The 21,234-nt window shown below is 43.4% G+C and overlaps 1 protein-coding gene across 1 annotated transcript; it reads right to left on the bottom strand.

The window, feature by feature from the left end:
- Positions 1-4,329: 4,329 nt before the first annotated feature.
- On the bottom strand, positions 4,330-10,802 carry LOC135020053 (vasotocin-neurophysin VT). The gene is made up of 3 exons (XM_063953157.1): positions 10,603-10,802; positions 9,077-9,278; positions 4,330-4,654 (listed from the first exon to the last, which is right to left on the bottom strand). The coding sequence occupies exons 1-3, from the start codon at positions 10,720-10,722 to the stop codon at positions 4,488-4,490; spliced, it is 489 nt and encodes a 162-aa protein (XP_063809227.1). The 5' UTR covers positions 10,723-10,802; the 3' UTR covers positions 4,330-4,487.
- Positions 10,803-21,234: the final 10,432 nt, after the last annotated feature.

Below are 21,234 nucleotides of genomic sequence, written 5' to 3'. Positions count from 1 at the left end.
GCTATCGCCGGTGCTAGATTGGCCTGCATGCACGCTCAGTACACATCGCGCTGCGCTGAGCGGGGGGAGAGATGTGTGCTGAGCGGTCTGTGCTAGATCGCTCAGCACACATCTCTGGGGAAATCTCACCGTCAGTACTGGCCTTTACATGCTCAAACCACTTGGAAATGTCCGCGGTGGCCATTTCCAAGTCATACGTGCCTGCACTGCAGTGCCGCCGCCACGGAGAGGTAGGTATACTATAGGGGAGCAGTGTGAGCCACCCCCGGACCCAGGGGCCCTTGTGCACCACACACATTACACCCATTCTAGAAACGCCTATGACTTTATCTCTCTCCAATCTTTGATAAGTCTCCCACCGCTATTAATATGATTGCGGGGTCCATGCTGTGCCTACGTGTCAATTGTAGTTTCTGCCGCAAGCAGCAGGCGAGCTAGACACACAACAGTTTGTGTAACACAATGGGCCTAATTCTGAGTTGATTGTTAGCAGATGGGCAAAACCATGTGCACAGCAGGGGAGGCAGATGTAACATGTGCAGAGAGAGTTAGATTTGGGTGGGGTGTGTTCAAACTGAAATCTAAATTGCAGTGTAAAAATAAAGCAGCCAGTAACTATTTACCCTGCACAGAAACAAAATAACCCACCCAAATCTACTCAGAAGAATACTTACTGTTTATAGGGGGTCATTCTGACCTGTTCGCACGCAAAGGTTCTTCGCTGCTGTGCGAACGGGTCGTGCCAGTGCAGAAAGTGATCGCAGTGGTGATCGCATGAAGACTGACAGGTGGGAAGCGTTCCGGGGCGTCAACTGACCATTTTCCAGGCATGGTGAGGCGAACGCAGGCGGATCCAGGCGTTTGGAGGGAGAATGTCTGACGTCAATCCCAGGACCTTCGTCGCTGGATCTGTCGCACAGGGTAAATAACTCTTACCCTGGTCTTGTTTTGCAGGAAACTTTTTTAGCATAGCAGGGCTGCACAAGCGATCGCAGCCCTGCTATGCTTAAATACACTCCCCCATAGGCGGAGAATAGTTGATCGCACGAGCAGCAAAAAGTTGCTACGTGCGATCAACTCGGAATGAGGGCCATAGTTTGCTTGCTAGATGCTGACATATTTCTGCATATGTCTATCCCACACTTTACTACAGTAACTTCAATCAGTAACTAAATTACTTAGTTACAATATATGTTCTTAAGGTTTTTTTTTATTATTTTATTTTTAAAAAATGTCTAATAAAACATACGGCACAGTTTCTATAATTTAACGGTGGGTTTTTTTGTGTTTGTTTTTACAGTTGAACAGTTACAAATAATCAGCACCTTATATGCACAAAAATACACGTTTATAAAGACTGATTAGTTTTAGTGAAAACGTTTTAGAAAACTGAATCTGGAAATGACACATTTATTACTGCGCAAAGACCTTGTTACATAAGTAATTAGCATCTCCTGCCCTTACATATCTGGCTCAGGTGAAGAGACACCTGCAAAAACGTCATAGTGTAATAGCGGCCGCTCTTTCTACCTGTATGTTACTGTGATAGGTTTCAGCTTAGATTGCAGGCAGTGCCTGACCTGGTCAGGTTCCATATAGAAGTTCTGTAAGAACAGGTGCCTGGCTTGGGTTTGTGTCTTATTCATCAAACCCTGACACCGTTCTTGTGTAAGGTGTAACCACTTCACTTCCTCCTGCTGTTTTATTATTACCTGCACTTCGGGAAACGTCCAACCCTGGTTCCCAAAGGCATCACGGGAGCCGCTGCCTGTTGCATTTTATAGTCGTGTGACTCAAAGGGGTAAATTTAATTTAAGCTCTAAAACAGAGAATTGGTGCTGTTTCCCATACCAACCCATCAAATGCTGTCTATCATTTCTGATTGGCTGCTCTGGTCAACGGGATCCGGTCTCTTGGTCGACACTATCTAGGTTGGCCACTATTGGTCGACAGTAACTAGGTCGACAGGGTTTCTAGGTCGACAGGGTCTCTAGGTCTACATATTCTAGGTCAAAAGGTCGACATGAGTTTTTCACGATTTTTTTCTTTTTTTGAACCTTTTCATACTTAATGATCCGTGTAGACTACGATTGGGAACGGTAATCTGTGCCGAGCGCAGCGGTAGCAGAGCGAGGCACCTTGCCCGAAGCATGGTGAGCGAAGCCATGGGACACGGTGCACTTATTGGGGTTCCCGGTCACTCTACGAAGAAAACAACACAAACCGCCCCCCCATTAAAAACGCATGTCGACCTTTTGACCCTGTCGACCTAGTTACTGTCGACCAATAGTGGTCGACCTAGACACTGTCTACCTTCCATACCTCACCCCTGGTCAATAGCACCAATTCTCTGTTTTAGAAGCTTTGGTAAAATTTACCCCAAAGTGTCTCTTGTCTGCTGTGAGAACTGTAAGTGTAATCATGCTTCATTTGCATACTGGCCCAGCCTGATTGTACTTACAGGGCGATATGGGCCCTCATTCCGAGTTGATCGCTCGCTAGCTGTTTTTAGCATCCGTGCAAACGCATAGTCGCCACCCACGGGGGAGTGTATTTTCACTTTGCAAGTGTGCGAACGCCTGCGCAGCGGAGCTCTGCAAAAACATTTTGTGCCGTCTGAATTTACTCAGCCCTTGCGATCACTTCAGTCTTTTTGATGACGGAATTGACGTCACACACCCGCCCTCCAAACGCCCGGACACGCCTGCGTTTTCCCTACCACTCCCAGAAAATGGTCAGTTAACACCCATAAACGCCTTCTTCCTGTCAATCTCCTTGCGATCGGCTGTGCGTATGCATTCTTCGTTAAATCCATAGCTCAGCAACGATCCACATTGTACCCGTACGCATGCGCAGTAGAGACCTGATCGCAGCACAGCGAAAATCATCAGCGTGCGATCAATTCGGAATGACCCCCATTATCCGGTCACTAATCTGGTGTCAGAGGGCTGTGTGAGTGTACAAAGAGTACATATGTAAGATTGAGTGAACTGTGTAGTGGGGTGGGGGGTGCTAATGCAGTAGAATAAGTTATGGAGTTTACGCGGGTGGGTCAGTACTTTGGTAAACTGGCTGAAGAGGAGTTAAGTCCTGTAACTGTAATGGGAGCAGGTAATGCATGTGGATGAGAGATGCAGCTCTTGTGATTAGTGGATTGGGGCGAGCTGGGTGATATTTTGAGAGAACTGAAGAAATGTTCATTGGTGTAGTCTTGTTAATGGCTATGGGGGAAATGTATCAATCCTTGAAGAGAAAGAAAGTGGAGAGGTAAAGTACCAGCCAACCAGCTTTTAACAGTCATTTATCAAATGCAGCCGGTAACATGGCAGTTAGAAGCTGATTGGTTGCTTCTTTACTCTCTCCAGTTTATTTCTCTCCAAGGTTTGACACATCTCCCCCTTTGTATATTATTATATGTAGTTTATTTGGACTTCGATAAGATACAGGCACCAATGTTAGGACTCAAAAAGCAGAACAGCAGTAGAGGAATATTTTACATGGACAGTCTAGCAACTCTAGCTGCTGCATTCACAATAGCTGGGGTGAAAGTCTGGTATGGGAAAGAAGAGTAAGGAGGAAGTTGTAATAGTCAATGTGGGAGATAATGAGTGCATTATAGTAATTAAAGTTTGCCTATGGTTACTGTCTCAACTCTTTACTCTGAATCATCTCAGAATTTTGGTGCCTATTGTATCATACCCAACATGACCATTCCATTAGATACAGAATGCTGTGTTCCAGGACCTTATTGCCAGTGGCAGCTCCAGAGGTTGGGCTGCAGCACAGTCCAAATTTCATATAGGGGAGCCGCACCAACTGCCAGTGACTCCTGGCCGGGGATGTTTGGCAGTGCTTGGGTTGGCAGGTGGTGTGGCTCCCCTATTTGAATTTTGGACTGTGCTGCCACCCCAGCTCTGCAACTGCCACTGGCAAGGAAGTCCAGGAACAGAGCATTCTGTACCTAATGGAATGGATCATGTTGCAATGTATGTTGTATAACTTCATATTCGAATCTGCTACAAACTTGACAGTTACAGCCTGGTTTCTATGGTTACAGCACAATGAAGTATATTGCTCCATGTTGCTATACATGTTGCTATACAGCACACGTTACTGCTTTATACCCATATTACACTATATACCACTGTTCTGCAATTTGTCATATATGAAATAATCCATAAGGCAACTGTTTGTGAAAGTGCAGCAAAAGCTCCAGAAAGCATAAGTTTGCATATCTTCCGACCTAGACCGTGAAACATAAGGATTAATGGTGCAGGATGGATATAACGGGTCTGAGAATAAAATGCCCCATGAAGCGGAGAGCCGGACGACAGTGCAATAAAAGACTTTATTTGCTCTATGTACAGTAAACTGTCAGCCATTTGTTTCAATACATTCTTAAATAAAGGACTGGTGACAGACCAGCGTCCGGGAGATGTCACATATTAAGCACATATGCACAGTGAGGTAACATGACGAGTCTGCGCTCAGTAGAACTGGTGTTTGGTTTGTTGTTGTTGTCTATTTGCCATGTGCATAAGTCTCAGGAGGAGATCACTGGCCGATCCATCCATCTGGGTCATGTTCTGCTCGGGGGAAACCCCTCGCCTCTCGCTGTCTTCATCGAGGCAGCTAGAATCCATACTGCAACTGTCTGTGGAGGTACAACAAGAAGTAATGAAAGGATAGGTTTGTGTTTAGTATCTACTGGCTCAGGACCTCGAGAGGGAGTATGAGTGATGCTGGCTCAATAGAATGGGATAAAACTCAGGGGGAAATACTGTATTCCAAACTTAAGTGTAGAAGTAGGCAGGTGAAAAATGTACCTATAGCAACCAATCAGAATCTGGCTAGCATTTATCAAGTCAATTCTTTAAAATGATAAGTAGAAACTCATTGGTTGTCTTTTGGGCTACCTCTGCCCTTGTCCACTTCTACACTTTTTGAAAGGTTTGATACAAATCCTCCTCAGTTTCTGTAAGAAAGTATTTGAGGAATTAAGAGTGAGATTTGTTAAACCTTCTAAATACGTCAAATAGAGATGTTGCCAATAGCGACCAATGAAATTCAAGCTATCATCTATCTAGTATGTCTTATAAAATGATAGCTTGACTCTGACTGGCTGCTCTGGGCCACCTTCCCCACCACCAAGTAGCATCAATAACCAAATAAACTCTGTGGCTGGTTCTGATTGTTAGTGTTGTGTGTTTTATGACAAAACACTAATGATCCTTCTACAACGTGGATGGCTGTCAAACACAAATGTCCAAAAAGTCAACAACTAATAGCTCCCAAAAGAGTGGCCAACTAGAACCTTAACTATCCAGGTTTAGATGGTAAGTACAACTCAATTGAAACGACGTTACAGACACATGCTATCTCTAGTATAAGTAAGGGTGCTAGTATTGACAGAAAACTATGTGCTAGAAGGATGAGACAATAAAAATACAATTAGCAAGGGTACTCGATGTTGGAATTGGGCATATACTATAAAGATATAGATTACTATACCATCCAGAGCCACAACTAAAGATCTCTTCCATCATATTCCCTCTTAATGAGGGGTATGTACTAAGCCTTTTGAGGGAGATTAAGTAGAGAGAGATAATGTACCAGCCATTCAGCTCCTAACTGCCATGTAACAGGCTGTATTTGAAAAATGACAGTAAGGAGATAAATGGTTAGTACTTTATCTCTCTCCACTTTATTACTCTCTAGGCTTAGTACATCTGCCCAATATGTTATATACACTTGCATGGAGTTTGCCAGACATGAGAAGTGCTCCTGTGCAGCTGGTACGTCATATAGAAACTGGGCCAGGAAAAATCAATCTTCCATGGTCAAATCCTTAAGACATGGAACTGTCCTTTTCAGTTGGGGACGCCTGATAGCTATGTACTTTGAATGTACCAATACTCCATTCCAGAGTTTCCCAATGCCAGTACTCAAGGCAAACTAACAGGCCAGGTCTTATAGGCCCTACACACTGGCCGATTTGTTTGAAAGATATGAACGATCTCGTTCATAAATGAATGAGAACTCATTCATATCTTTCAGTGTGGAGGCTCCAGCGATGAACGATGCGCGGCCCCGAGCTCGTTCATCGCTGGTCCCCCGTCGGCTGTACATGCAGGCCAATATGGATGATCTCGTCCATATTTGCCAGCAGTTCTATAGAGCCGTGTGACGGGGGGAGTGAAGAAACTTCACTCCCCCCGTCACTGCCGCCGGGTCGCCCGTCGGCCGTATCCGCCGTTGGGCAGCTCGGCAGTGGATCGGCATGTCTGTAGGGCCCTTTAGTGATATCCATGCTTGATCCCAGATAACAATGGTAACAATGATAATTATTTTATTTATATAGCGCTCTTTCTCCAATAAGACTCAAGGCACTTAACAGATACAATGAACATAATATAGTACAGAAACAATGAAGTACAAAGAGGCTTTTCATAAAATACAGAGAGCACGGAGATACTAAAGGAACATTAAGAGAATGCTTGAGTGAACAGGAAAGTTTTGAGCCTCTCACACTGTGTCGGGAAGCGAGTTCCGAGTCGGAGCCGCATGGCTAATGGCTCGACCCCCAGATGAATGACGGGAGATTCTAGGTACTGCTGGATGATTGTTCTCAAGTATGGCTATCCTTAAAACCTGGCCTGTTAGAAAGCCTTGAGTATTGTGGTTGGGCAACACTCTTCTATTCCCAAAATATACATTATAGACAAAACTATATTAGTGAGAAACATTGGCTCCATAACAGTATACAGTACCACCAACTCACAGCAGATTTTCAAACCTACTGTATATGAGGATTCTGAATTAATCACACAGTGTGGATGCATCTGTGCATAGGTTTTGGTGATACATTAGGCTGAAATACTGTAACCTATTACTAACTCAGACATGACAAACAAGACCCTCTGGAATTACTCAGCAAGAGGACATCCCTGTACAGGAAACAATATTAATAGTTCCAACCCCCTTTCATTCTACATCCATTTGGTATCCCATGAGAACTGTAAATGCTCCGAATACTATTTCAATACGTAATTTAAAATTAGCATTGCTTTGAACTATTTATTAAACCAATCTGTATCCCTTTGTAATATAAGAAATATTAATTGTTTTGCATGTTATATTAAACCTACACAATGAAATGACAGTAATAGCTAGCGTAATAGGTGACATAAACATAAAGCGTCATTTACAAAGCATGTTAAAGGTGTTCAGATTACTTTGTTAGCATTATGAGACAACATGTTAAGGTTTACATATGATCATTTATTGCTAATTGAAATCATCATCACGTGGAAAGTGATTTCACCCAGTAATATACCAGCAAACAATACCCAGAAGGTTAAAAAAAAAACAGATTCATCCAGGTCAGCAAGATCTCATTCTGTAGATGCCAGAAATGACACAAAGGGGCCTTTTTAGCAATAATCATATATTTTCAGCCAAGTAATTATTACTTATATCTACTTACCTGACACAGCTGTTCTGCAAGACTGTAACCAAAGGAATTGTTCTCATCCAGTCGTAAATTAGATATATTGTGTATACATATATATATATATATATATAATATGTAACGCCACATTCAGATGGCGCTAATTAAGTTATATTTCCTTAACACTTCATTGCTTGCTGTATATCAGAAAATGTTAAGTGCTATAGATAGCAATGGCTTGCCCTCTACAATACTATGATGTAACAGTCAGGAATTAACGGGGGGAAAAATCATTATCTTCTCGTTTACAACTTTTCTACATACAGTAGCTGTGATACTTGAAACATGTGGAAACTTTCATTTCCACATAATTTAAGTGACACATTTGCTTGCTGACAGGTCTAAAAAACTTTGTTTACAACTAGTTTCACAGCAGAACACCGCACTTTATATAGCAAATAGGAATGATATACTGTAGCTAAACAGAAGATGCCAAAACAATTTTCACACAATTCATTAAGTGGATACTTAATTACCGGAATAATTCAGTATTCTCTGGTGCAGAGACAGCTGCTCTGAGAAACAGCTATCCCCGCAATCCCTAACACTGAATTCCGGAGCTTGGTCCTAAAAGCTAACACCATTTGCAGAGGGCGCTACCCTATAGTAACCTATGGATACTATGTCATAATCCCTCTCTGTCAGCCGATGGCCACGGTGTGCATTGGCAGTGGGGGACCCAAACCAGGAAGCAGTGTGACAACATAACATAAGCTATGACACTTCTTTCTCCTCTTTGCTGGGAAGAACTCTTATCCTGTCAAGAGCATCTGCACCAAAATGTTCATTTTAATTTTGGAAATTTACGCCACAAATATTTATCACATCTGCATTAAAAATGTGGATGGTGATAATTATTATTATTTCAATTTTGATTTTATTTTATTCAAATAAACTGTTTAAACAGACATATTCCAAAATCTCACCAATGAGTTAGGACTCTCTTTGCAATTATAATCTTATTGACTGAATTCAATATTAGCTGCTTTACCTAAGACCATCACTTTGTCTATGGTCCCCACAGACTCTAACGGCAGAAAAGAGAATTTTCTAAAATAAATTATACATTAGGAAAGTAATACTTCTATATAGTTCTGTCAGCCCTTTGGTATAGGCTCCATAAATAAATAAATTACTGATATAATTTTATAGTCTCATTTGTCTTTAGCGTAACTATTTATTTCCACTAGGAAGAGAGCAATAATATAAACTTTTACCCACACTGCATTTTATAAAGAACAATTCACTGTGCTAGAACCCAGACTGACCACTGGTAAGTGAGATTAACCTGCGCCTCAGTATAGGTGTTGTATATATTTATATTGCTGATTGCATTTACCATTTGGGAAAACTGGCCATCTGCCTAGGGCAGCACTATTTGTTGGACAGCTTTATGTTTTTACTGTAGGTGAATGTTGTTGACATTTTCTCTTTGTCCTCTAGTTGGCCATTAACCAACCACCTATCCAAAGGATACATGGACCACAGTTATGAATCTACTGATTAATTACTCACAAAATAAAAGTAAATCTAAATAGAAATTTGTATTAAGGCTGCATTACATACCATCATTGCAGCATATTCCTGGTGCAGCACATCGTCCACCACTACCGCACGGTTTACCGCCGGCTTCACAAGGGGATGGTAAGTAGTTTTCCTCCACGCATCGGAGAGTTTCTGGGGTCCCAACATAGCATCCTAGATCTTCTCCACAACAAATGTTTGGTCCAAAGCAGTTTCCTCTATTCCCTGGACCACATGGTATACACTGCAAGAAAATAAGACCATCACCTATTACACTGTTCCAGAGCTGCCAGATGATAATTTAGTAAAGTGGTGTTCTCTCCTTAAGGCTTATTATACAGTATCTTCTAGTTCTGGGAATCAACCAGCCTGTGAGAAGTGAAACATTACTAATGGCTGTGACAGTACTAAGCAATCTTGAAACCTGGGGGGGGGTTATTTCATGGCGGTAACTTCTGCCCCCTTCACTGTTGTGGGGCAACAACGTCTAAAATAAAGAGGAAAGGCTTGCTGGGAGTTGTAGTTCCACAGCAGCTGGAGTCAGGCAGCCTACTTTAGATCTCCAAGGGGTAATGTGCAATAAATTTAACACATTCTCAATTCACAGCAACTCTAGTAAAGTGGTAATGTGTGAAACAATCTATCTGCTTAGTTACTGTATGCAAATGATTCCAAACAGAATTCTGACACTATCACCCAACTGTCAAGTAAAAGGACACATGTTCCTGCAAACTGTTATGAAAACTTTGGGTTGTGTTATGTGGGCAAAAATATGTTTTATACTTAGGGTTAGGATAGAATAACTGCAAGACATACAAAATACTGGGAAACATGTCAGTTCCCAAGCATGAAGTCTAAAGCAAACAATAGCACATCATAAGTAGGAAAACTCTAGCTTATATCCTGTGGTGGAACAATAAGTATCAGCATGCCCTATCCGTTTAGAAGTCCCATATATTATCTGTCGGTATTTGTTTCCAGCTAACAGTAAAGTAACCCATACAGACCCCGTACAACACAGTATTAGCACAGAGCTATCTACGGTGCTGAACACTATACTGTGCACAGGCGCTGTCCTAGGTGCTGAACACTGTACTGTCCGTAGGAGCTATCCAAGGTGCTGAACACTATGCTATCCAAAGGCGCTGTCTAAGGTGCTGAACGCTGTGCCGTCCACAGGCGCTGTCTAAGGTGCTGAACGCTGTGCCGTCCACAGGCGCTGTCTAAGGTGCTGAAACCCATCTGGCTGTGAATAATTCATGTCAGATTCTCATTGCAAGACTGTTAAAATCACTTTAGAGGAAGTGCACTAGAGACTCCAGATACAAGCCTTTCCCATCAACACACAGCAAAGTCTTCTCCACAATAATCCTGTACTGACACAGGCACAGTTACAAAATAGAAATATAAAAACTATACACCTTTTAGTGATGCCACAGAGAAACATTGGAAAGCGCAGTCTATTCCCAGCTAGTAAAAGCTGGCATTATTCTAACTTAATAGGACACATATGACATCACCAATCACACCAGGCTCTTCCCTACAATGGAAGTAGTTAGATACTGTACCTGTCGGACTTCTGTGTCTTGGTAGGACCTCTTGCCCCCTCTGGGGCAGTTCTGGATGTAGCATGCTGAGGACAAGGCAAGCAGGCACAGGAAACAGGCAAGGACAGAGGTCTCAGGCATGTCGGAGAAGCAGCTGGAGGAGGATAGTCTGTCCTGCAATGCTGCTAAATGTACCACTGCTTTCAGCTACGAGTGAGATCCCTATTTATACTCCATTCATTTATTCTTAATGTCGACGTAATTGTTTGTGTCCTATTGTTGTGCTGCTTGCATTTAGCAGGCAAACAATGAGTGACAAGCAATTAGCAAAGTCAGGGAATTAATGCGAGAAAGCTCATTCATCATCTTCATTAGCTGCCCCTAATCAGTGTATATATAAAAAAGCTTTAACAACACTATTTCCTATAAAGCTATAAAAAAAACCAGGTGGTCATGTAGAGATATTGATCTAATATAAAATATACCGAAGCATAGTCTTCAGTTAGAGTACACACATGCTATTTTTACTGTTTAAAAAGATTAAAACAATTATATTTTTTTATGGTTACAGTATAGTAGCCATATTCTATTCTTGACTTTGTTCATTTATAATTTTACTGTTATTGCTATATCCTTATATTTTTACAAGATGATCAGGGTCATAACTGGTTGTGTCGCTTAGGACAACATGTCTGTATGTATACTCAGTCCTTGTACTAGACAGCTGGCTAGTTTAGCTCAGTTTTGAAAAGACAAACAGGGCCTGAATCCTAATTGCATTTTACGGACACATCTTGCGGGTCATTATTTCACAGCACAAGCCGAGCAAACGCACCTATGAGCAACTATGTGTGATTCAGAATTGCATGCATGATTCGGTATGCTTTACCAGAAGACAGGATGCTGGCAGTCCTTATACCAACAGCGGCATACCGTCTGTCAGAATCCTAGCAGCGAGGCAGCGAGTCCCCCCCGCTGGCTAGCCGTGCTCACCACCCTTTGGGCCCAGTGGCTTTATTTGCTCGCCACAGTTTATATTCCCACTTGGTTGGTGGTGTGGACCCACCAACCGAGTAGGAATACCCTGTGGATGTCGGGATTCAGTCCATCGTTATTTCACCGGCTGACGGTATTCTGGCGCCGGTCTCCTGAACGCCAGGATCCTGACAGCTGGCATTTTAACTGCATCCCTATGCATGTACTAGCATCTCTACTTGTGACCGACTGGGTGTAACTGGTGGCAACAGGTTTCCATGGAAGCACAGGCAGAATTGAGGGAAATGCAGAAAGTATGCAGGTGTTTATCTGATTTAAGACAAATATTTTGCACCAAGTACCTGGCCGGTGCAAATGCACACCGATACTGATGGTGTCTTCTTACACAAGGGGATGGGTGGGAGCCTTGAGACCACATTGGTGTGGCCAACTGTGAATATCCACATATTGTGCATGCAATGCGGCTGCCTTTGTGTATAACTCTTAGTAGATAAACTAAAGCTTCTTAAACAGACAAGTGAAGGTATTGCCCATAGCGACCAATCACATTCCATCTAGCATTTTCTAGAATGCAATAGAGTAATATCTAGAATCTGATTGGTTGCTATAGGAAGATACATCTTTTTTCAGTTTTAGAAGCTTTAGTAAACCTACCCATGATTGCTGCTCCCTGCAATCATGATAAGAGGCCAGTCTGGCCAGTAAAGGGGTGATTTATTTATTTATTTATTAGCAGTTTCTTATATAGCGCAGCATATTCCGTTGTGCTTTACAATTAGAACAACAATTATAGAACAAAACTGGGCAAAGACAGACAGACAGAGGTAGGAAGGCCCTGCTCGCAAGCTTACAATCTATAGGGGAATAGGCATTGATACACAAGGATAGATGCTACCTGTTACATAATGGTTCCCCAGGTTGCTAGGTTCTTAATGGGTTGTATATGATATGATCACCCAACAATCTTGGAAGACAAAATGTGAGTTTATGTGGACTGTACAGAGGGGATGTAACTTGATAGGGAAGCTGTTAAGGTTATGTGTGTGGGTCTGAAATTTGGTAGGCTTGTCTGAAGAGATGAGTTTTCAGAGAACGTTTAATCAGTTTTCATAAAGGGTGGCTTGCACCCAGGCCAGACTGGTCATCAAGCACTTCTGGCAAATGCCTATTGGGCCGATCCGACCACAGAGTCGGAGTCAGGCTGGCCACAGCAACTTTCCATCTCTCTATTTACCTGCCTTTCCATCCATTTGTGGCTGGCTCACAGATAGAAAGGGGTGCGCTGCAAGGCCAGGCCCCCTGACTCAGAACATGCTCCCATGATCTGTGGCCACTCCTCCCTTGTCATTTGTGTGTGTGTGTGTGTGTGTGTGCCGCCAGGGCTGCAAATCAGCCCCAGTCTGTCCATGCTTGCTCTTTACTAACATCAAATATAGCACAGAAAACCACTAGCGCTACTGTAATACCGGGGTATCCCTTTATAAATTCCTTTACCATTGTCTCAGGATTTTAAAAAGGCAACAAGCTATACAAGTCTTCAATAAGTTAAGGTAATCCCACCTAAATATTGGACTTTCACCTAAATATTCTCCATATCAGAGTTGAGATATACATGGAGGAAACCTATATGACAGTTCAGCCTGCATGCTCTTGATATGTGCAAACATGGGGCTAAAGTAATCACAATCATACCATGACTTCTTAGTGGTGGAAAGAAGCAGATTGGAGTTGCATGGTTATCCATAGATCTGGCATGCACTTCTCTTTACTGACTTTCTTATTTGACCCCACTTGCTTTCCATTAGTGGTTGACAATAGGAGGATTACCTAAATTGTTCCCTTTGTAATATTGTTCCTGGTGGATTTTGCAATCTACCTAGGTGCAACAATGTGATTTGGTTGTATAGGATTCTTACTCTTCCCCAATTACATTTTTTAAAGTCTTTTTTTGTGGGGGGGAGGGGGGATCTGGTTGTATTTAATATAATTTGGTGCCAGTGGTGTACATGGTGGCTGTTGAGGTTATAAGGCATCATGCTTATGATACCCCTAAAGAAATGCACCTCCCCTCCATTATAATCATGACCAGTGCAGGTCTAGTAAGTGGATATTTTTTTACAGACAACGGGGTCTGAGAAATGAATGTCATTCAGAGCTCATTGTAGTTCTTGGGGGAGATATAGCGAACCTTTTAAAGAGTGGTTAAGTGGACAAGTGGATTAGTTGCCCATAATAACCAATCAGCTTCTAGTTATCATTTATCAAGTTCATTGCATAAAATACTAGCTAGCAGTTGAGTGGTTGCTATGAGAAACTTCTCCATCTGCCCAATTCTCTACTCTTTAAAAGTTTTGATACAATTTCTGAAAATAGTGGGACTGAAATTAGCGAGTGGCCGCATTTTGCATAGTGTGAGATTAAGTAAGTTTTTATAAAGAGATACTGTCATGTCCCAAAACGCCAAAAGTCAACATTATTTTTTCAATGTAATCAGATCCCGAGTTAGTTAATCTCTAGAGCAGGTGACACTGGTGTCTAGTTCACACTAAGCCAAGGACTCAGGACCCACTGACCAGTGTATATTGAAGGCATGGAATAGATTACTGGGCAATTTTATTATGACTATTAAAATTAGAGAAATAATGACCCCTTAATTAGTTAAGAGCTTAGTAAAGTAACACTGTATACTGACAAATATTCATTATATACTATGAAATACAGGAGTTATGGAGGAAAAACTTTTTTTTCTGACTATCCAGTGACAACCAAAACAAATTGGGCTCAATATGTCACAAACACAAAAAGAATTGTATCTGTACCTATACCATGGAGTCAGTGATCAAAGGTTAAATGAGCATACATTTATTCAACACATCAAAAATCAGCATTGTCACAAGAAGTCAAAATACTATATAAAGATATAAAGATCATCAATACGGCAACAAAAATAATTTGACCTTAAAACATGAGTTCAGCAATACAAATTTAACAACAGTCAATGCAGAAAAAAATAAACTATAAATATAGATAATACCCCTTTCAGACATAAGCCAAAACCATGGGTTTTTTCCACTGCATGCACATCGACCCAGGTCCAGCTTATGGGGGGGTATTCAATGAAGTGCCATTTTTTCGACTGGTCGAAAAACATTTCACTAATTCAACACAGGGTATTCAATTGTGGGCATTTTTGCCTGTTTTTAATCCATTTTCGCCCATGCCATTTCACTTTTTATCGAATCGGCATGGGCAAAAATTGCCTGCGAATTCGAAAAAAATTGTCGAAAAAAATAGCACGGGCATTGAATAGGTCAAATGTAAATTCGACTTAAAAACGTGCGAAAAGTGCAGTTATTATGACTGGTCAAAAAAACTGCACTAATTGAATACCCCCCATAGTCTGAAAGGTCTGACCCAGGTTGACAGTCCTGTATACACAACCCTGCAACTAACCATGGTTATTCCCTGACTTGCAACACGAGTCAGTGCCCTGGCTTGTGTGTAAAAGGTATGCCCAGGTCTTGATGACCCTGGTCATGCCTAAAAGAAATTCATGGATGTTGGACAGTAGCGCTTGGAGATGACATCATCTCCAAGCACCCACTGTAAGCCACAAGACCCGGGTCCAGTGGGAATAACCCAGGTCATCACCCATATATGAACAGGGGTAAGTACAGAAAAACCCGGTTTCAATCCACGCTCAGTGTCCTAGGTCCGAGCTAGGTTAAAGTCAAGGTTTTAAGTCTGAAAGAGGTGTTAATGAAACATTCACAAATCTTGATTTCTGCAGCACATCACAGTGGAGTCTTAGGCCGGGTACACACTAAAATTTTATTGGCACGATTTGTCATATTGCAACGTCAAATTGTGCATATTGCCTAGTGTGTATGCCCAATTGCGCGCCTCTGCTTGTCGCGTGCAATATCTTCTGGTCGGCTGTGTTGCACCATGCATGACCCGGTGTAGTGTAATAAAGAACATAATGAGGTATCAAGCATTCCATCGTTCGTTACATTGTGTAGTGTGTATCATTAATCTCTGCGGGTCTGGGGCAAAGGGAAATCGCCTCAACCATCTGCAAGATTGCCAATCTTTCGAATATATACCTAGCCTTAAGTTTCTCCAATATTTAGTAGATCAATGGGAATTTTTGCAATAAACTAATATTTTTGGTGTTATTGTTTAATAATATCAGCAACAACCTGTAATTCCTATCATCAATTTGAAATCAATTTTATCATCGCTGTGATAAGTGGCATTAAATAAACATATTACCCCAAAAGGCCAGTTCATGATAAAATGCCCCCTATATATTTAAACCGGAGTTCTTGCTTTTAACAGAAATAACCTCCCTGGCCATCTTTGTAGCAATGGTTTAGACAAGTGGTTTCCAAATGAGTTTGTTATAAAAACACAAAAACGAAATAAATCATATTAACTTCTTGTGAAAGGGGTCTGTTTTATTATATTTATTTTATACAGTGATGCAAGCTCCGCCATGTGCGTCTATGGAGGTGAAGCAGCTTGTCCAAAACATGTTTGAGCAATAGTGTATATGAGGACATATCTTTATGACTGAAATGGTTGAAAAGAAAGTTGCTATATTGGTATGCATAATTTGAATCAATAAAGCCGACTTGAATATTGTTCAATAAATGTGTGACGTTAAATCAGTGTACAGTTCTGTACTGTTGCCTGAATACTGAAGATCTATATTTTTATTTAGCAGTGACAGTAATTTATAAAGGGATGAGTGTAACTGAGGTGACGTGTTACATAAATCGTATTTTATAATGAAATTGTCTAATAATAAGTTAGCGGTGCAAAGTTATAGTAACACAACTAACCTATGAGTTCCTTTTTTGTTTAATAATTATCCCTCAGAACATAGGCCCTCATTCCGAGTTGTTCGCTCGCAAGCTGCTTTTAGCAGCTTTGCACAGGCTAAGCCGCCGCCTACTGGGAGTGAATCTTAGCATAGTAAAATTGCGAACGAAAGATTCTCAAAATTGCGATTATACACCTCTTAGCAGTTTCTGAGTAGCTCCAGACTTACTCGGCATCTGCGATCAGTTCAGTGCTTGTCGTTCCTGGTTTGACGTCACAAACACACCCAGCGTTCGCCCAGAAACTCCTCCGTTTCTCCAGCCACTCCCGCGTTTTTACCAGAAACGGTAGCGTTTTTTCACACACACCCATAAAACGGCCAGTTTCCGCCCAGAAACACCCACTTCCTGTCAATCACATTACGATCACCAGAACGAAGAAAAAACCTCGTAATGCCGTGAGTAAAATACCTAACTGCATAGCAAATTTACTTGGCGCAGTCGCAGTGCGGACATTGCGCATGCGCACTAAGCGGAAAATCGCTGCGATGCGAAGAAATTTACAGAGTGAACAACTCGGAATGACCACCATAGGACCTAATTCAGAGTTGATCGCAGCAGCAAATTTGTTAGCAGTTGGGCAAAGCCATGTGCACTGCAGGGGAGGCAGGTATAACATGTGCAGAGAGAGATAGCTTTGGGTGTGGTGTGTTCAAACTGAAATCTAAATTGCAGTGTAAAAATAAAGCAGCCAGTATTTACCCTGCACAGAAACAACATAACCCACCCAAATCTAACTCTCTCTGCACATGTTACATCTGCCCCCCTGCAGTGCACATGGTTATGCCCAACTGCTAACAAATTTGCTGCTGCGATCAACTCTGAATTACCCCAATAATTCCGCGCTCAGGGCCCGCAAAAGTACTGAAATCGCAATTTGGTAATTTCAGCACTTCTTCGCATGCGTGCACGCATGTGCAAGGTCTTAAACTGTGATCGCAGGTGATTGCAGTCTAAGACCTGGAGCTAGGCTGCATAGGCAGGGAGCAACCCTAATTATTCAAGCGCATCGCTGTATAGCGATGCGCTCACATGTTAATGGAAGGGCAGGACCCTGCGGGGGGGGGGGGGGGCGGCCTTGCCCTTTGCTGGGGGGCCCCTGCATGTAAGAGAAGCGAGTTGTAGTTTCGCGATTTTTCGTAAAACTACAACTCATGCTGAATTGGGCCCTTTGTCTGTAAATTTGCAATTTGCAGAATTTATAGTTTATGGCAATAGCTGGGAGATGATGGTGGTCAGTTCTCTGTGCTGCATGGTATGGTTTGGGTAGGGAAAATAGATTGTAAGCTCCACTAAAGCAGAGCCTGACGTGAATAACTAAATATTCTCTGTAAATTATTACGCAATATTGTGCGCTATATAACTGAAAAATAAGTAAGGCCATGACGTTTTCCCAACAAAAAGGGCTCAACTTTCAGCTAATTGCAGAACAAGGCGAACAGCTTTGAAAATGTCTCTCATCTATAAAATACAGGTAATAAAACTAGAGATGTGACATTTGGTTCTCCAGAAACCCAAATCCACTTGAATTTTGTGGGTCCAAACCGAACCAAACTTTAAACCAGATCTCACGAGGAGATCCGATTCGAACAGAGTCCCAGTTCTGAGTGTGTTCAGATCTACCCGTGGTTCAGAATTAAATCTGAATTTCGGGTTTTGGATTGCAAAACTTAGATGATTTTACCTGTTTTATAAAATTATTATTATTATTTTTTTTTTAAATCCAGATCCAAAACTAAATCATGAGGGTGAAATTAGAACCAAAGCCAAAACGCAGAGGTCCGCGCACATCTCTAAATAAGACAGTGTTTGTACATTTACGCAAAGGACAGCAGGGAGTGAGAGCTGCATAAACACTGTATTTAACATAACCATGTATACAGTATGGACGGCTTGACCCCACTTCAAATTTGTAGTGTGCAAAGTTCAAAAGTCACCGACTTTATTATGAACAATGAGCTGAGATGGATACAATCCTGTTTGGTAATGACATGGAGGCAGGAATATTAGACAAACAGACAAGTGGCTCTGCAACTTTAAACACAAAGCAGCCACTTCAACTTATCTGTTGGGTGTGACCCCGGGTGAACTATCTACTCAGGCATACGTTATTATAAACTGCCTGATATGGATTCATTAGGGCGCCTGTCTCATTTTTTGATTAGGAAGTGAGTTGGCATATTCAATCTGTGTCAGAGTATTTCCTTCTGAGGATTATAATGTGTCAAAGTCATTCCCTCCGGAGAACACACAACAGTCCTCTTCTACGTAGGGGGCGACCCTGACTACGTGCAATTAACATGCAGCGGAGCATCAATGTATTCATGACAACGTCAGCCGCTTCTGGGGGCTATGTGACGCATACGTCTCAATGTCTCCCGTCTATAAACTCAGCTCATATCATCTCACTGCTGCAAATAGTTATCTCCATTAATGAACTGATGGATGATTTTGGGGGAACTACTCCTGCGGAGGGGAAATCCTGCAATTAGAAGATGTAATAATCAGCGAGTAGAGTGACATCTTAAGATGAATGGGAATTTTACAGATCTGCTGCTACAGTAGATTAAGGAGTGTTAGATAATTGAATTATTACTTTAAAAGATAATGGGTCTAATTCAGATCCGATCGCAGCAGCAAATTTGTTAGCTAATTGGCAAAACCATGTGCACTGCAGGGGGACAGATATAACATGTGCAGAGAGAGTTAGATTTGGGTGGGTTATTTTGTTTCTGTGCAGGGTAAATACTGGCTGCTTTATTTTTGCACTGAAATTTAGATTTCAGTTTGAACACACCCCACCCAAATCTAACTCTCTCTGCACATGTTACATCTGCCCCACCTGCAGTGCACATGGTTTTGCCAATCAGCTAACAAATTTGCTGCTCTCCTCACATCTCACTGCCCCACACAGCTCACACTGCTCTCCTCACACCTCACTGCCTCCTACAGCTCACACTGCTCTCCTCACACCACACTGCCCCCTCCAGCTAATACTGCTCTCCTCACACCTTACTGCCCCCCACAGCTCCCACTGCTCACCTCACATCTCACTGTCCCCACAGCTCACACTGCTCTCCTCACACCTCACTGCCCCCACAGCTCACACTGCTCTCCTCACACCTCACTGTCCCCACAGCTCACACTGCTCTCCTCACATCTCACTGCCCCCCACAGCTCACACTGCTCTCCTCACATCTCACTGCCCCCACAGCTCACACTGCTCTCCTCACACCTCACTGTCCCCACAGCTCACACTGCTCTCCTCACACCTCACTACCCCCACAGCTCACACTGCTCTCCTCACATCTCACTGCCCCCACAGCTCACACTGCTCTCCTCACACCTCACTGTCCCCACAGCTCACACTGCTCTCCTCACACCTCACTACCCCCACAGCTCACACTGCTCTCCTCACACCTCACTGCCCCCACAGCTCACACTGCTCTCCTCACACCTCACTGCCCCCACAGCTTACACTGCTCTCCTCACACCTCACTGCCCCCACAGCTCACACTGCTCTCCTCACACCTCACTACCCCCACAGCTCACACTGCTCTCCTCACACCTCACTGCCCCCACAGCTCACACTGCTCTCCTCACACCTCACTGCCCCCACAGCTCACACTGCTCTCCTCACACCTCACTACCCCCACAGCTCACACTGCTCTCCTCACACCTCACTGCCCCCACAGCTCACACTGCTCTCCTCACACCTCACTGTCCCCACAGCTCACACTACCCTCCTCACTCCTCACTGCCCCCACAGCTCACACTGCTCTCCTCACACCTCACTGTCCCCACAGCTCACACTGCTCTCCTCACATCTCACTGCCCCCACAGCTCACACTGCTCTCCTCACACCTCCCTGTCCCCACAGCTCACACTGCTCTCCTCACACCTCACTGCCCCCCACAGCTCACACTGCTCTCCTCACACCTCACTGTCCCCACAGCTCACACTGCTCTCCTCACACCTCACTGTCCCCACAGCTCACACTGCTCTCCTCACACCTCACTGTCCCCACAGCTCACACTACTCTCCTCACACCTCACTGCCCCCACAGCTCACACTACTCTCCTCACACCTCACTGCCCCCACAGCTCACACTGCTCTCCTCACATCTCACTGTCCCACAGCTCACACTGCTCTCCTCACACCTCACTGTCCCCACAGCTCACACTGCTCTCCTCACACCTCACTGTCCCCACAGCTCACACTGCTCTCCTCACACCTCACTGTCCCCACAGCTCACACTGCTCTCCTCACACCTCACTGTCCCCACAGCTCACACTGCTCTCCTCACATCTCACTGTCCCCACAGCTCACACTGCTCTCCTCACATCTCACTGCCCCCACAGCTCACACTGCTCTCCTCACACCTCACTGTCCCCACAGCTCACACTGCTCTCCTCACACCTCACTGTCCCCACAGCTCACACTGCTCTCCTCACACCTCACTGTCCCCACAGCTCACACTGCTCTCCTCACACCTCACTGTCCCCACAGCTCACACTGCTCTCCTCACATCTCACTGCCCCCCACAGCTCACACTGCTCTCCTCACATCTCACTGCCCCCACAGCTCACACTGCTCTCCTCACACCTCACTGTCCCCACAGCTCACACTGCTCTCCTCACACCTCACTACCCCCACAGCTCACACTGCTCTCCTCACATCTCACTGCCCCCACAGCTCACACTGCTCTCCTCACACCTCACTGTCCCCACAGCTCACACTGCTCTCCTCACACCTCACTACCCCCACAGCT

The sequence above is a fragment of the Pseudophryne corroboree genome, chromosome 1, assembly GCF_028390025.1.
Source record: "Pseudophryne corroboree isolate aPseCor3 chromosome 1, aPseCor3.hap2, whole genome shotgun sequence".
NCBI lineage: Eukaryota > Metazoa > Chordata > Amphibia > Anura > Myobatrachidae > Pseudophryne > Pseudophryne corroboree.
Note: the sequence above shows the minus strand (reverse complement) of the source record. Positions and strands in the feature narration are given on the sequence as shown.